The sequence below is a fragment of the Aquarana catesbeiana genome, linkage group LG08 (assembly GCF_042186555.1).
Source record: "Aquarana catesbeiana isolate 2022-GZ linkage group LG08, ASM4218655v1, whole genome shotgun sequence".
NCBI lineage: Eukaryota > Metazoa > Chordata > Amphibia > Anura > Ranidae > Aquarana > Aquarana catesbeiana.
In genome coordinates this window covers 144,756,254-144,772,481 of record NC_133331.1, presented here as the reverse complement: position 1 = coordinate 144,772,481, position 16,228 = coordinate 144,756,254, and the positions used below count along the sequence as shown (strand labels likewise).

At 41.6% G+C, this 16,228-nt stretch overlaps 1 protein-coding gene across 1 annotated transcript in view; it reads left to right on the top strand.

Annotated features, from left to right (window-relative positions):
• ZFAND4 (zinc finger AN1-type containing 4) overlaps positions 1–16,228 on the top strand; it is a 76,025-nt gene that overhangs the window by 33,676 nt on the left and 26,121 nt on the right. The window contains exons 3-4 of the mRNA XM_073596526.1: positions 9,822–9,897; positions 9,989–10,056. Coding sequence (XP_073452627.1) covers positions 9,822–9,897; positions 9,989–10,056 — 144 coding nt within the window. The remainder of the gene's footprint in view (positions 1–9,821; positions 9,898–9,988; positions 10,057–16,228) is intronic.

Here is a 16,228-nt window from a genome sequence, read left to right as displayed (position 1 = left end):
TCTCTCTCTATTCTCTCTCTATTGTTCTGCTCTTTTTTACTGTATTCTATTCTGCAATGTTTTATTGTTATTATGTTTTATCATGTTTGCTTTTCAGGTATGCAATTTTTTATACTTTACCGTTTACTGTGCTTTATTGTTAACCATTTTTTTGTCTTCAGGTACGCCATTCACGACTTTGAGTGGTTATACCAGAATGATGCCTGCAGGTTTAGGTATCATCTTGGTATCATTCTTTTTAGCCAGCGGTCGGCTTTCATGTAAAAGCAATCCTAGCGGCTAATTAGCCTCTAGACTGCTTTTACAAGCAGTGGGAGGGAATGCCCCCCCACCGTCTTCCGTGTTTTTCTCTGGCTCTCCTGTCTCAACAGGGAACCTGAGAATGCAGCCGGTGATTCAGCCAGCTGACCATAGAGCTGATCAGAGACCAGAGTGGCTCCAAACATCTCTATGGCCTAAGAAACCGGAAGCTACGAGCATTTTATGACTTAGATTTCGCCGGATGTAAACAGCGCCATTGGGAAATTGGGGAAGCATTTTATCACACCGATCTTGGTGTGGTCAGATGCTTTGAGGGCAGAGGAGAGATCTAGGGTCTAATAGACCCCAATTTTTTCAAAAAAGAGTACCTGTCACTACCTATTGCTATCATAGGGGATATTTACATTCCCTGAGATAACAATGAAAATGATTTAAAAAAAAAAAAAATGAAAGGAAAAGTTTAAAAATAAGATAAAAAAGCAAAAAAATAATAAAGGAAAAAAAAAAAAAAAAAAAGCACCCCTGTCCCCCCTGCTCTCGCGCTAAGGCGAACGCAAGCGTCGGTCTGGCGTCAAATGTAAACAGCAATTGCACCATGCATGTGAGGTATCACCGCGAAGGTCAGATCGAGGGCAGTAATTTTAGCAGTAGACCTCCTCTGTAAATCTAAAGTGGTAACCTGTAAAGGCTTTTAAAGGCTTTTAAAAATGTATTAATTTTGTTGCCACTGCACGTTTGTGCGCAATTTTAAAGCATGTCATGTTTGGTATCCATGTACTCGGCCTAAGATCATCTTTTTTATTTCATCAAACATTTGGGCAATATAGTGTGTTTTAGTGCATTAAAATTTAAAAAAGTGTGTTTTTTCCACAAAAAATGCGTTTGAAAAATCGCTGCGCAATTACTGTGTGAAAAAAAAAAATGAAACACCCACCATTTTAATCTGTAGGCCATTTGCTTTAAAATAATATATAATGTTTGGGGGTTCAAAGTAATTTTCTTGCAAAAAAAAATAATTTTTTCATGTAATCAAAAAGTGTCAGAAAGGGCTTTGTCTTCAAGTGATTAGAAGAGTGGGTAATGTGTGACATAAGCTTCTAAATGTTGTGCATAAAATGCCAGGACAGTTCAAACCCCCCCAAATGACCCCATTTTGGAAAGTAGACACCCCAAGCTATTTGCTGAGAGTCATGTCGAGTCCATGGAATATTTTATATTGTGACACAAGTTGCGGGAAAGAGACAAATTTTTTTTTTTTTTTTTTTTGCACAAAGTTGTCACTAAATGATATATTGCTCAAACATGCCATGGGAATATGTGAAATTACACCCCAAAATAAATTCTGTTGCTTCTCCTGAGTACGGGGATACCACATGTGTGGGACTTTTTGGGAGCCTAGCCGCGCACGGGCCCCCGAAAACCAAGCACTGCCTTCAGGCTTTCTAAGGCCGTAAATTTTTGATTTCACTCTTCACTGCCTATCACAGTTTCGGAGGCCATGGAATGCCCAGGTGGCACAAACCCCCCCCCAAATGACCCAATTTTGGAAAGTAGACACCCCAAGCTATTTGCTGAGCGGTATAGTGAGTATTTTGCAGACCTCACTTTTTGTCACAAAGTTTTGAAAATTGAAAAAAAAAAAAAAATTTTCTGGACTTTCTTCATTTTCAAAAACAAATGAGAGCTGCAAAATACTCACCATGCCCCTCAGCAAATAGCTTGGGGTGTCTACTTTCCAAAATGGGGTCATTTGGGGGGGGTTTGTGCCATCTTGGCATTTTATGGCCTTCAAAACTGTGATAGGTAGTGAGGAGTGAAATCAAAAATGTATGCCCTTAGAAATCCTGAAGGCGGTGATTGGTTTTCGGGGCCCCGTACGCGGCTAGGCTCCCAAAAAGTGCCACACATGTGGTATCCCCGTACTCAGGAGAAGCAGCTGAATGTATTTTGGGGTGCAATTCCACATATGCCCATGGCCTGTGTGAGCAATATATCATTTAGTGACAACTTTTTGTAAATTTTTTTTTTTTGTCATTATTCAATCACTTGGGACAAAAAAAATAAATATTCAATGGGCTCAACATGCCTCTCAGCAATTTCCTTGGGGTGTCTACTTTCCAAAATGGGGTCATTGGGGGGGGGTTTGTACTGCCCTGCCATTTTAGCACCTCAAGAAATGACATAGGCAGTCATAAACTAAAAGCTGTGTAAATTCCAGAAAATGTACCCTAGTTTGTAGACGCTATAACTTTTGCGCAAACCAATAAATATACGCTTATTGACATTTTTTTTACCAAAGACATGTGGCCGAATACATTTTGGCCTAAATGTATGACTAAAATTTAGTTTATTGGATTTTTTTTATAACAAAAAGTAGAAAATATCATTTTTTTTCAAAATTTTCAGTCTTTTTCCGTTTATAGCGCAAAAAATAAAAACGGCAGAGGTGATCAAATACCATCAAAAGAAAGCTCTATTTGTGGGAAGAAAAGGATGCAAATTTCGTTTGGGTACAGCATTGCATGACCGCGCAATTAGCAGTTAAAGCGACGCAGTGCCGAATTGTAAAAAGTGCTCTGGTCAGGAAGGGGGTAAATCCTTCCGGGGCTGAAGTGGTTAATACATGTTTACTGAAAATATACAGGATTCCTCATGTTCGCATAGAAATGCATGTCTGCAGAGATAAGTGTTGCGTAATGTGGGTGGCATAACACGTTTCATAAACGCATGCTTACTTTGCAAAGATGCTTGTTCCATGGCACGTGTTACATGGATACGGCTGTACAGCGTGCACTTTTCACTTTTTGCCTAAAAGCATATTTGTATGGACCATGCTTCCAAGAACACACACTTCCATAAAGGCATATTGCTTTGATACATGTTGCATACATTAAAGCTGTATACGTATGTACTTGCTTCTTTTGGAACTATTTACCTATGTTTATATGTATAAAACTACGGCACCGCCTCAGGGAAGAAGCCTAAAAAACAGAATCCCAAGGCCTCCTTATGATGGGGCGCCCCCAATTGATCAAGGTGGGGGAAGACTTCTATGGCTTTTTTCAGGGGCTTGGCTAGAAGAGATCCTTGACGGATCAGTCATCTCTGTGGTAGTAGCTCTAGTCTATTTCCCAAAGACCCTATGAAAGTAAGCCTTTATGTCTGGCTCTAAATCACTTTGAGCAGCCCTCCCCTTCAGCGAAGGGGAACCCGCTCACCCGCAGACCGAGCCGGGTACTGCATGGGCCCCGCAGCCCCTTACTCGGGAGGGACAGAGGAGGCTCGGAAGGTTTGGAAGCCTCGAGCCCGAGGGGCCCTTCGTGAGAGGGACGTCCGGCCAAGCGCCCGGACGCTCAAGGCCTAGGAGGGATTGATGTCTTAGGGTGTAATCACAGAGACCCTCTCAGAAGAAGCAGGGTATGTGGTTTTATTCAAATCTCTTCACGGTACCGAAACCGATTTGGAGATGTCAGACCCATTTTTAAATCTCAAAGATCTGAATTGCTTCCTAAACATCCGCTCCTCTCACAGGGAGTCAGTCTGGTCAGTCGTATCCACCCTACGGGGAGGAGAAGTTTTAGAATCAATAGACAGCAAAGATGCATATCTATATGTGCCAATTTTCCCAGCTCATCAGAAATTTCTGCATTTTGCGGTGGAACAGCGCCACTTTCAGTTCTCAGCCTTGCCCTTCGGTTTAGCCACCGCTCCCCGGGTATTTACAAAACTTCTGGCCCCAGTACTAGCAAGACTAAGAGGCTAGGGTATAGCGGTAATGGCATACCTTGATCTACAGCAGCAGGTCGTCTGTCGTTGGCACGATTAAACCAAGGGTGTCCAGTACAGTCGGTAATCTGGAACCCTGGGCTGGATTCTCAACCTAGAGAAATCATCCTTGCGATCAGTAAGGATTATTTTTGCCCCAGGCAAAATCAAGGCTATAAGGAAGCTGGTCCAGGTGGTCAAGGTGAGGAAGGGTTCTTCCATTTGCCTTGGCATGAGGTTGCTAGGGAAGATGCTGGCTTCATTCGAAGCAGGTCCCTATGTCCAGTTTTAAGATTGGTGCAATACAGTATTCTGTCTGCTTGGAACAGGAAGGCCTAAGCCTTGGATTATCCAATGAATCTGCCCCAAGGGTGCGCCAGAGTCTCAGTTGGTGGTTGATAACCAGGGATTTTCAGAAAGGAAGTCCTTCATTCTGGTTACTTGGAAAATGGTAACAATGGATGCCAGCCTATGGGGCTGCGAAGCAGTCCTAAAAGAGACCATTGTTCAAAGGAAATGGTCAGAGTCCACAAAGTCCTTGCCTATCAACATCCTGAAGATTCGGGCAGTACATCTGGCTCTAATAACTTGAAGGTTCAGGTTGCGGAATGGTCCCGTCAGGATACAGTCCGAATATGCCACAGCAGTGGCCTATTTCAATCACCAAAAAGGGGGGCACCAAAAAACTCACGCAGCCCAGAGGGAGGTGAACCATGTTCTCTTGGGCAGAGGAACATGTTCCTTGCCTATCTGCAATCTTTATCCCAGGGGTGGAGAATTGGCAGGCAAATTTTTCTGAGCCGCCAACAGTTGTGCCCAGGAGAATGATCTGTACATCCCGATGTCTTTCTAGTCATATGCCAGAAAGGGGGTACCCCCGGACATAGATCTATTAGCATCCAAGTTCAACAAGAGGTTGCACAACTTTGTTTCAAGGACAAGGGATCTGCTCCCTACGGGCTGGTTGCTTTAATGACTCCTTGGGATCAGTTCTTACTGATCTATGCGTTCCCGCCAGTTCAGCTGCTACTGCGACTTTACGCAGGCTCAGGGAGAAATATAAGCTGGTAATTCTAGTGGCCCAGTAGATCCTTGTATGTAGGAATCTTAAAGATGGCAGTAAGAGGACCCTTGGTCTCTTCCATCTCGGCCAGACCTGCTTTCACAGGGGCCGGTGTTCCATCCTGCCTTAGAAGCGCTAAATGTGACAGTTTGGCTAATGAAACCCACATTCTAAGGAGTAGGGGGCTTTTAGGTTCAGTAGTAACTACCCTTATTAATGCAAGGTAGCCGGCCTCTAGGACCATTTACTATAGGGTCTGGAAGGCCTACGTTTCTTGGTGTGAAACCAAAAGATGGCATCCTCAGAAGTATGTCATAAGTAGAGTTCATGCCTTCCTACAATTAGGAGTAGAAATGAAGTTGGCCATGAGTACTATCAAGGGTCAAATCTCGGCCGCTTGCTTTGCATTCTTGGTCCGGGCCTTTATTATACAAGGGGTAACGCGTTTAACTCCGCCAGTTAGGTCACCCTTGTGCCCATGGGATTTGAGTGTGGTATTGTCGGCTTTACAAGGTCAGCCTTTTTTTGAGCCCTTGCGCCATGTCCCCTTGATCCTTGTGACGGGGAAATTAGTGTTCTTGGTTTCAGTAACTTCCGCTAAAAGAGTTCCAGAGTTGGCAGCTTTTTCTTGTAAAAAGCCATACTTAATCATTCTTAAGGATAAGGTGGTGCTGCATCCTCGCCCATCCTCTTTTACCTAAAGTAATATCTAGTTTTTCATATGAACCAAAGATGTTTCTCTACTTTATTTTTTTTTTTCCAGAACTCTGTTCTGCAGAAGAAAGATTACACTCTCTCGATGTAGTGAGAACGGTTAAAGTCTATCTGAAAATAACTGCTCAGATACAGAAGACTGATGCTTTGTTTATGCTGCCAGAAGGGCCCAGGAAGGGTCAGGCAGCGTCAATATCTACTATTTATTTTTTTAAATTTTTTTTTTTTAGTAGATTCTGCAGGTTATTATCCAGGCTTATGGATTGAAAAGGAGGATTCCTTTTCAATCCATAGAGCAGGCGGTTCTTCATGGGCAGTGCATCACCAAAGCCTCTATGACTCAGACTTGCAAGGTCGCAATTTGATCTTCAGTCCATACATTCACTAGATTCTATCGGGTGGATGTGAAAAAGGTATGAAGATGCCGCCTTTGGGCACAGTGTGCTGCAGGCAGCAGTATAGGTCCTCAAGCCTGATGACACCCTCATATTTTTTTTTGTCTCCCTCCCCTCAGATAGCATTGCTCTGAGACGTCCCACATAGTAATTACTATGCTGCTCTGTGCCCCATGATGTACGATAAAGAAAATAGGATTTTTCTAACGGCTTACCTGTAAAATCCTTTTCTTTGAGTACATCACGGGACACTGAGGTCCCTCCCCTCTTTTGGGATATATGTATATTGCTTTGCTACAAAAACTGAGGTGCTCCCGGTATGGGAGGGGTTATATAGGGAGTGAACTTTCTGTCTTGGGTGTGCCAGTGTCCATCACCTGAAGGTGGCCTATAATCCTACATAGTAATGCTGCTCTGTGTCCCGTGATGTACTCCAAGAAAAGGTGTAAGCTGTTGTAAAAATCCTATTTTTCATGTTGTGAGTTCTGCCTGTCTCCTGGCCATCTTTCCACAACTTCCTGGATTCCCTTCAGCCTTTGCAGCCTCTCCTCTGCTGTTTACTAATTTACTATTTCTAAGGACTACATATCCCATTATACCTTGCTGCCTGATTTCTGTACTGACTCCACCTCCTGAAACTCCTCCTCTCAACACTGTAGTTCAGAAGGCAGGTTCTGTGAAATGTGTGACACAGCAGTGCCTACTCACAGGGCATAGTGAATACACGTCAGATTACAAATACGGTAATTGTGTAGGGATCTTCACAAAGTCTGTGTATAAATGTCAAGATCATTTTGATTAATAGGAATAGGCTAGAAATAGGGGCTAAGCTAGAAAACAAATTTTTCTATCCACTTCCTGTCCCACAGCCAAAACCGTAAGTGAGTGGAAATCCCTGCAAAGGCTGATGTCCCCTCTATTAGGCTCGTTTTACATGGGTCGGACTCCACTGATCTCCGCTGAGTAGGCAAATAACTTGTACGTGTCCCCTCCACTTATGCACAGCGGATGCAGACACAGCCCACTCTCCTGTATGGGAGGTCGGATGTAAACAGATCGCCTGTCCATTTACACCCATTGGCCATCCGATCCAATTCTATCCACTAAAAACAGAAAAATCGGTTCCCCATCCGTGTTTTTAGTTTATAGGATTGGATCAGGTGTCAGAGGACACGTCTGTTGACAACCATTGCTCCATAGAGGGCAGTGAATGATCTGATCAAATCCGCCTAAAAAATGCACTGCTCCTAAAGTGCCTAAAAGAAGCTGCTTGCAGGACTTTCTTGACATCCTGCCAGCGCACAGATCCAGTGTTTAAAGCCCTCTGGCTTTCACATTGGAGTGACAGGAGAGGCGTTTTACAGGCGCTATTTTGAGCGCTATAGTGCCTGTAAAGCTCCACAGTGTGAAAGGGGTCTTAGTGATTAAATCAGCTGCTGAAAGTGCTTTATAAACTGAGATGTCAATATAAGTTTAAGCAAGACAATACAAGAGCTATGAGCTTTGTTTTTTTGTTTTTTTTTAAGTCCAATAGCACATAGAATTTACAGATAGATTTCAGTTTATTGCAATTGGATCAGTTAAGGTGAGTTCTTATTGCTTGCTATGATTTGGGAAAATTACAGTTGTCTCTGTTGGCCATGTGCCAATAGAGACCAGGGGGTTACCATTTGCACTAGGCTACATGTTGCACCCTAAATGCCGATGTAACCCGGTGTAAAATTTATGTTTAATTTATGTTTAGGTATGCTGTTTGAATGGGAACACATTGCATACAGTGGGGGTTTTCTCAATTTTGGCTGCAAAAAATTGAAAAACACTTCTACTCCGAGTCCCCCCGAACTCCTACAGAGTCATACAAATGTACGCTCTAGTTTTGTGTGCATGTTTGTTTATAGAAACCTTTCATCGGTCAGATCATATCTACGTGTCCGACTTCCCCCTGATGTCCACAGCACTTGCCCTTATTGGTAATCAAAAAAGATGCGTGGAATACATTTTGCTATGGATCATCCTTGTTTTAGTACAGAATAGGGCATGTTTAGCACATTAGTCTGAGCTGACATTTGGCAGGTAGGCTTGGCTGATCTGTTTATGCCTTTTTCTGTCACTGTGTCCTTCTACAAGCGCTAATTATTGTATTGTCACTAGGGGACATGGTGTAAACAATACTTCCAGTAAGTCCACTTTCTTTCCCCCCTGCTGAGTTCCAGCCATTGATAAAACTCAACTATAACTGACATTTTGTTAAAGGTCATTTTTGTTTTTATTGTCCATGTCCTTCATTTGCACAATGACATTTGTCCGCGTCCTTCATTTGCACAATGACATTTTTTTTTTGTGTGTTGCCGTTGAATTGTGGCAGTAGAGATTTTTCATCCAAACTACATTTTTTAGCAAAACCAATTTATTCCTTCGGTGTATAGAGTGATATGTAGGAGGTATAGGTGTAACATAACACAAGAACCTGGATTAAAGCCTAAAGAGGTTTGCCTTACATCAAAGCATTAAACAATATCTAAAGCCTGGTGGAGTGGAGAGAGACTTTATTGCTTATAATCAAGCCAAACCACACAGCCATGCTTAGGTAACCCTTGTGAAGGGTGGGAGCATGACAAAATAGTTAATCCAATGTTTCAAGAGCATGGTGGTCTCTGTCACCTTGAAAAAGACTGCCTCTGCGCTCTTGACACTTTTAGTGTAATGTTTTTATTGGTATGGGACTTCAGAAAAATCCTTTTACTGACTGGACCCGATGTGGGGGGATATAGGCATAAGCAAGTCCGCTTACATCCACCCACCATAAGGATTATATGGGTCCAGGGAAAATCGGAACGTACAGGAATGTCACAAATTTGTGAAAGAGGCCTTCGAAAGTTTTGAAGCCTTTGGATCTTTTTAATTCCAAAGAACTAGTATATTCAGGAGGAATACTTTCATACTTCAAGCATACCTACACAACATTTAAGCACCACAAACAAAATATACAATTTCATTCATTTATAATAATCAAAGCAAACTCACCCATCCAGCCATGTTTGCATGCCTAATTTCCCTGAGAAATCACTTTGAAAACCACCCCTAGCATTTCTGGCTGTGCCATCTTGAGTAAGGACAGATGTATCATGTAGCATTTACTTTCTGGAATCCATGTGTCCTTAGCTCAGGCATGCAGGAGGGTGTGCTTAGCTGAGAAAACCCCTCCTCCCCTTCTGAAGACTCCTGGGATGTATTACATCATTTGCCTAGGCCTGGAAACAGGAAGTAACTGAAGAAAGATATAAAAACAAGTTTAAAACAGGAAAGTATATCATATTCACTTATCTATTTACTAATGCTAACAGCATAAGGATTAAAAATAGTCCGTGTTAATTGAAAGCCTGAAGTTCCACTTTAAATACAGGCTTCCTTTGAAAATTTTGGTGCAAAAAAAGTTGCTCGATAACATCTGGTCATCTCACTGGGTGCTGCCAAAAGATCTCCGGTTTCTGCGCACCACAGTACACTGTACTTTTTTTTGTTATAATGTCCCAATTATCTTTAAGGTTTGTAATGCAATATTTTTATTTTTTTTTTATCCCTCCAGATAATAAATCTTGACTAATTGATGGTTTTATTTTCAGGTATTCCAATAACCCAGCAACACTTAATATGGAATAATATCGATCTCAAGGATGATGTTTGCCTAAATGATTATATGTAAGTATACTGAAATAATGTGTGCTGGCCTTTCATGGTGAAAGCTGTATTCACTGTTGAATCAAACATGGAACTGTGTTTTCCTCCCAAGGATCTCAGAAGGCTGTACATTGAAGTTGGTGTTGGCAATGAGAGCAGGCCCAATTAACACTCGTAGAGGTATGTGCAGAAACTTATATCTACTAATCTAATCTACATAAAACAATTGGTTCTGTAATAACTACTTAATGAACAGTAGTAATAAAAAATCTGCCTGTTACAAGTGCAAATGTTTGTAAAGTGCATCTCCCGACAGCCCACTACACAACGCATACTCTCCAATCGCGCTTCTTGCTGCCTCCCCGCTGCAGGAATCCATCCTGGGTAGTCTCCGGTGTTAAAGCTTACTTAGGTGATGTTACTCTAAATGGGTAAAGTTTTATTGTGTTTCTTTATTCTTTTAGGATGTTTTAGAGACTGTTCATGCTGTTGCACCACATTAGCACATTTATTAAAGTGAAAATTTGCTTCTTCTGAGCATCGCAAACCCAAAAATTATATTTTATTCATTTTTAATATTCAAAGCAAACTCACCCATCCATCCATGTCTCCATGCTTTGTTATACTCAGAAATCTCTTTGAAAAACAACCTCCCTGATTTCTTGCCATGGCCATCTTGAGTAAGGGCAGGTGATTCATGTAGCATTTACTTCCTGGCAGCCATACAGGCAGGAGGGTGTGCTTCCCTGAGAAAACCCCTCTTGAAAACTCCTGAGATGTAAGAATTTTGCCCTAGGCCTGGAAACCAGGAAGCAACTGAATAAATGTAGGGGATAAAAAAAAGTTTATAACAAGTAAATATGATATACTTTCCTGTCTGTTTACTAATGCTAGCAGCATAAGGATTAAAAATGCTCTATGTTGATTTAGAGAGTGAAGTTCTTCCTTAACCACTTCTCGACCGGCGCACACCGATGTACGTCAGCAGAATAGCACGGCTGGGCAAATGGACTTACAGGTACGTCCGTTTGAATTCCCCGCTGTGCCATTGCGTGCGCGCCGGCCGGGAGCTCCGTGAGTCGGGTTGCGGGTCCCACAGACTCGATCACCGTGGGGATACCCGCGATCGCCTCACGGAGAGGACGAACGGGGACATGCTGATGTAAACAGCATCTCCCCATTCTGCCTAGTGACAAGTGTCACTGATCACAGCTCCCTGTCATCGGGAGCAGTGATCAGCGTAGTGACACACACAGCCCATCCCCCCTACAGTTAGAATCACTCCCCTAGGACATACTAAACCCCTCCCCGCCCCCTAGTGGTTAACCCCTTTACTGCCAGTGTCATTTACACAGTAATAAGTGCATTTTTAATCGCACTGATCGCTGTATAAATGACAGTGGTGTCAAAAATGTCTGACATGTCCGCCATAACTTCGCAGTCACAATAAAAATCGCTGATCACCGCCATTACTAGTAAAAAAAAAAATTATTAATAAAAATGTCATAAAACTATCCCCTATTTTGTAAATGCTATAACTTTTGCGCAAACCAATCAATAAACGCTTATTGCGATTTTTTTTTTTTTACCAAAAATATGTAGAAGAATACGATCGGCCTAAACTGAGGAAAAAAATTTTTTTTTATATATTTTTGGGGGATATTTATTATAGCAAAATGTAAAAAATAATGCGTTTTTTTTTCAAAATTGTCGCTCTTATTTTGCTTATAGCGCAAAAAATAAAAATTGCAGAGGTGATCAAATACCACCAAAAGAAAGCTCTATTTGTGGGGAAAAAAAGGACGTCAATTTTGTTTGAGAGCCACGTCGCATGACCGCGCAATTGTCAGTTAAAGTGACGCAGTGCCGAATCGCAAAAAGTGCTCTGGTCAGGAAGGGGGTAAAATCTTCCGGGGCTGAAGCGGTTAACATGCATTGTGTATAAAGCAGCTAGACAATTTAATTAGGCTGCCTAGCACATCAAAAAAGATGCATATACTATTTCTTTCTGCCATGTTACAAGGAATAGTAGTGTGTTAGCATGCATTGTGTCTTGCAACGCACATCCATTGTCAAGCTGTGTTGGAGTGCCATTTAAAATGATTGGCACTGCATCGCACCAGCTTGTATTGTTTTGCACGTTGCCCTGAATAGTGTGAATGGGCCTATTTAAGGCTCAGTTCACGAAGCTTGCACACCAGAATGAGATTCTTTATTTTTTTTAAAAAGGCATTTATTTTGACTGAGCCCAGTGAGATTTGAACATTACAATCATATTGCTAAAATAAATATCTTTATCCTTTTTGTTAAGCTTTGCAACTTGATCCTGTAGTCTGTTATTGCATTATTGCAAGACAGGTGTGGTGTGTGGGTTTTATTTATTTATTTATTTATTTTGTGTGGTATGCAGATATTTTATATTTAGTAACAAATCAGTATATGCTATAAAACTATGGAGAAACTGGAGAAACAGGTTTAAAGTGATTGTAAAGGGGTGTGTGTGTGTTTTTTTTTTTTTTTCTTCAAACAAACCTGGTATAATTATCTGCTCTGTGCAATGGCTTTGCACAGAGCAGCCCCGTTCCTCCTCTTCTCAGGTCCCCTGCCAGTGCTCCGGGCTCCTTCCTGTCCGCCAAAACAGATGGATGGTTGTCCTATTTTCTGGATCAGATGGCACCGGATGGAAATTGATAGGTGGTCCTTTTCCATCTGATTGCCCCATAGAGGAGAGCATGATTGTGTCCATGTCTGCTCTGCATAGCGGAGCAGACACACACCTGTTATCCTCCTGCTTAGTGGGGATTAGCGGAGAGAGCCCCTGCTGAACAAGCTGATTCCGCTTAGCGGAGACGCTCGTGTGAAAGGCGCCTAAAGTAGCATAAGTCACTGGATCTCCTATCACCCCCACCTTGCTGCACTGTCCTTCCCTAGTGAGCCGCTTCTCATCACACCATCAAACCCCGTATACACATGCCGAATGCCATGCAACATTGGACGGTTCAATGAAAACCCGCTGATATTTGGCCCGTGTGTATGGTAGCTGGTTCAACAGAAGCCACTAAAACTGGAAAACCAGCAGCCGAGAGTGCTGACCAGAGTGTTTTGATACATGTTGCATATCGCCATGCACAAATTGGCGCCTAACTTTTTTAGCTGGCTCCTAGTTTCTAAACAAATTTGTCAAGCCCTGCCATAATGGCATTTAAAGCTCATTTGGCTGTACTCCTATAGATCACAGGAGTGCTTTTTGTTTTGCACTCCTGTATCCCATTTTCGGCATAGATCGGGCTGAAGTCTGCTCTCTGCTGATGTCAGAGTCGGTCCAGTCTCAGGCGTCATCACAACCATGGAGTCTGGATACAACTAGATCCCTGGACCTGCGCCCGGCTCAACCTCTCAGTGAGCTGCTGAGAGCCTGAGCTGGCCGCTTCCACCCCTCCACAGCCCAACGCTCCAGTGAGCAAGGAGGGGGCAGAGCAGAGAGCTGCTGACTGACAGTCAGCAGCTCTCTGCTCGGGGAGCTGTGAGAACCGAGCGATCGGCGGTGTTCGATCAGTTCTCGGTGTTAGAGGCATCGGAGTGATGCTGCATTCACCTAGGTAAGTATGAATCCAAAAAAAAAAAACATACTTCTCTTTTAAAGAAAAAGTGTTTTTACTTTTTTTTATAAAGTTTTATTGTATGGTCATGTGATGGCAAGCCTTCTCATAGGTTTCTGTTCTGTATAGCAGGGGGATGTCAGTATGCGGGTGTGATGACATCACATAGGCTTGGTGTTTACAGTTTGACAATAAGGGTCCTGCTAGGGGCTTCTGTCAGTCAAGACAGGGCTGGGGTAGCTGTTTACATAGTTTATAAGTTACAGGCATGGTGTCCTGTACCTCCAAGCAGGAGGTACAAAGCTGACCCTGCCAGCATGGATGTGTTTCTATGCTTGTCATGGTCAGATTAAACCTGGGCAAAGGTCAACTGGCAAGATAACCAGGTATTTATCTCGAAAATAATAAATTAAAAGAGAAAAAGTTTGTTTTATAAAACATGGACACAGTCACGTCACTTAAATATTCAATTCTGGGTTAACATACACTTTCGGACAGTCGCTAACAAAACTTTCTACATATTGCTGTCAAAGAAGGTTGATGGTGGTCTTGTTAAAGCTTTAGGCTTTGCCGAAGGACATACAAGATATTGTTTCATTATAGGTATTCCAGTTTATTTTGTGGTGCAGGAAAGCTTCCAGTTTAGAGGTATTTCAAGGGGTTAACAGTATAATGTGAAATTAATGAGGTCGAGTATTAATGTACTTGGCACTGGTGCTGCATCTCTGGGATTTGCCCAGCAAATAATATTTGGCAGCATTTTGCTTTTGGTGAGGGAATCCTTTTTCCATTTTAGTGTAGTGCTGTTTAGTCATCCAGACAGTTACATAAGCGGTGTAAAGTGAGGAGCTAAATCTGTACAACAGAGTTTTTAACAACCTACATCTAAACAAGCACAGCTAATAATATACCTATGATGCAGATGTCGATAAATCAATGTAGAATTCAGGAGCTCTAGTGCAGAATTTTATATAGCCGAATAAATATGTGCAACTACGGCAGTAGAAAAGATTCGATGTCTAGCTGATTTTTTTTTCTTAGTCCATTGGCTGTCTATCTAAATATTTAGTACCACATTTAGTGAGTGTGCACACATTTCTTTATTGGTGTTAGTGTGTCAGATGCAACAACCAGTTTCTTCAGGCCGTCTGTGTACGATATATAGAATGTAGTATTTGTACCAGTCATGTATAATACCTAACCCTTTAGAATCTTTCCTACTGATGGGGAAGCGCATATTCTTTTTATGGAGATTTTAATATGCAGTGAACTTCAAGTCAGACAACATTTTAAAAAAAAAACGACACCTCTGACTAATACTGTAATTCTGTTAGAAATTATAAAATCTGTCCCAGAGGGACCATGCTGCCCAAATTTATACAAATCTCATCTTTTGGTGTAAAATCAAATATGATTATATAATGATTATCGTATCTAAGGGAAATGATCAAAACATATCCTGTTGGGGATACTTGCAAAAATGAGGTTGGCAAACACTGCTTTTTGTCACTATGGAAGGGAAAAGGGAAGAGACCTTTCACAGCCCCAAAATATGGCTTATTTGGCTGAATTGACATTGCACTAACAAATTAGTGCATATGTTTGCAATGAAGTGCTGGTAATGTCTCCCCCTGCTTCTCTTTTTTTTTTTTTTCCTTTTTTAATTTTCAGAAAGTTCTCTTCTATACCTGCCTGGAGTATATATACGTAAAGAATTTGGTCAACTTCTTCATGTATGAAGTGATTGACTGCTTTGTCCACTTCCGTACATTTCAGATTTTTCCTGGAATTTACATGCAATGGATAGAAGTTGGCCAATTTCTTCATGTATAAAATGATTGACTGCTTTGCCCCAATGAAAACAGTAGATCTCTCTTTTTTATAGGCCTACCATTTGATGTATGTAGTCATCTGGAAAAGTTGTTCCCATGTCTAGACAAAGAGTGCTGCTTAGTATCTGCTGAAATGGATGGCGAATGACACCCTGCCAAAGCTAGACCTTTACAACTGAATCAAAGAAATTTAGTTATTTGTATCCTGGACAGTTAGAATCTATAAAAAAAGCAGAAGAGGGGTCTCTGAGATAGAATCCTCTCAAATCTTACTTTGCAGTCCACATATGGTGGGGGAAGTTACACCTACACTCTCTCTTTAGTCCTTAATTTTGTTTCAGTTTGTTCTCCGCTTTTTTCTTTTGTTCCTCTTCACCTTTGTTACCAAATACTTATGATATGACCAATAATTCTATTAAATAAATACAATCCTTACTTGCTATTTTCATTGGCTTTGTTGTATTGTTCTTATAAACGTATTAAACTGATGTAAGTTCTCTATGTGTTCTAGCCATACTTTATTCATCACCCAAGTTGGAAATGACTAAAAAGGCTCATTGTACATTGGACATTTTTCAGATTGTGTTTAACATTATACTCTTTATTATTTTCTCATGTTTTCTTGTTTCAGTACCCATAAAAGTACCATGATCCTAATTGAAAAAAAACATTTAAAAAAAAAATGAGCATGTCTATGAAACACTCTGTCCAGCAAGTTATATTTTTAGTTATACGGTACGTGGTGTGACGGACGCGGCATCAGACCATGGCCACCTTCCCCAACTTGTGACAAATGGCTGGTCAAACTCGCACTGCTCTATCACTGATATACGACAATGACACTCTCAGCCTCACCTTGCACAAAGATTTTCCAGCTTGCGGGACCGCAATCAAATGCCAGCAGACTGATCGTCGCTGGGT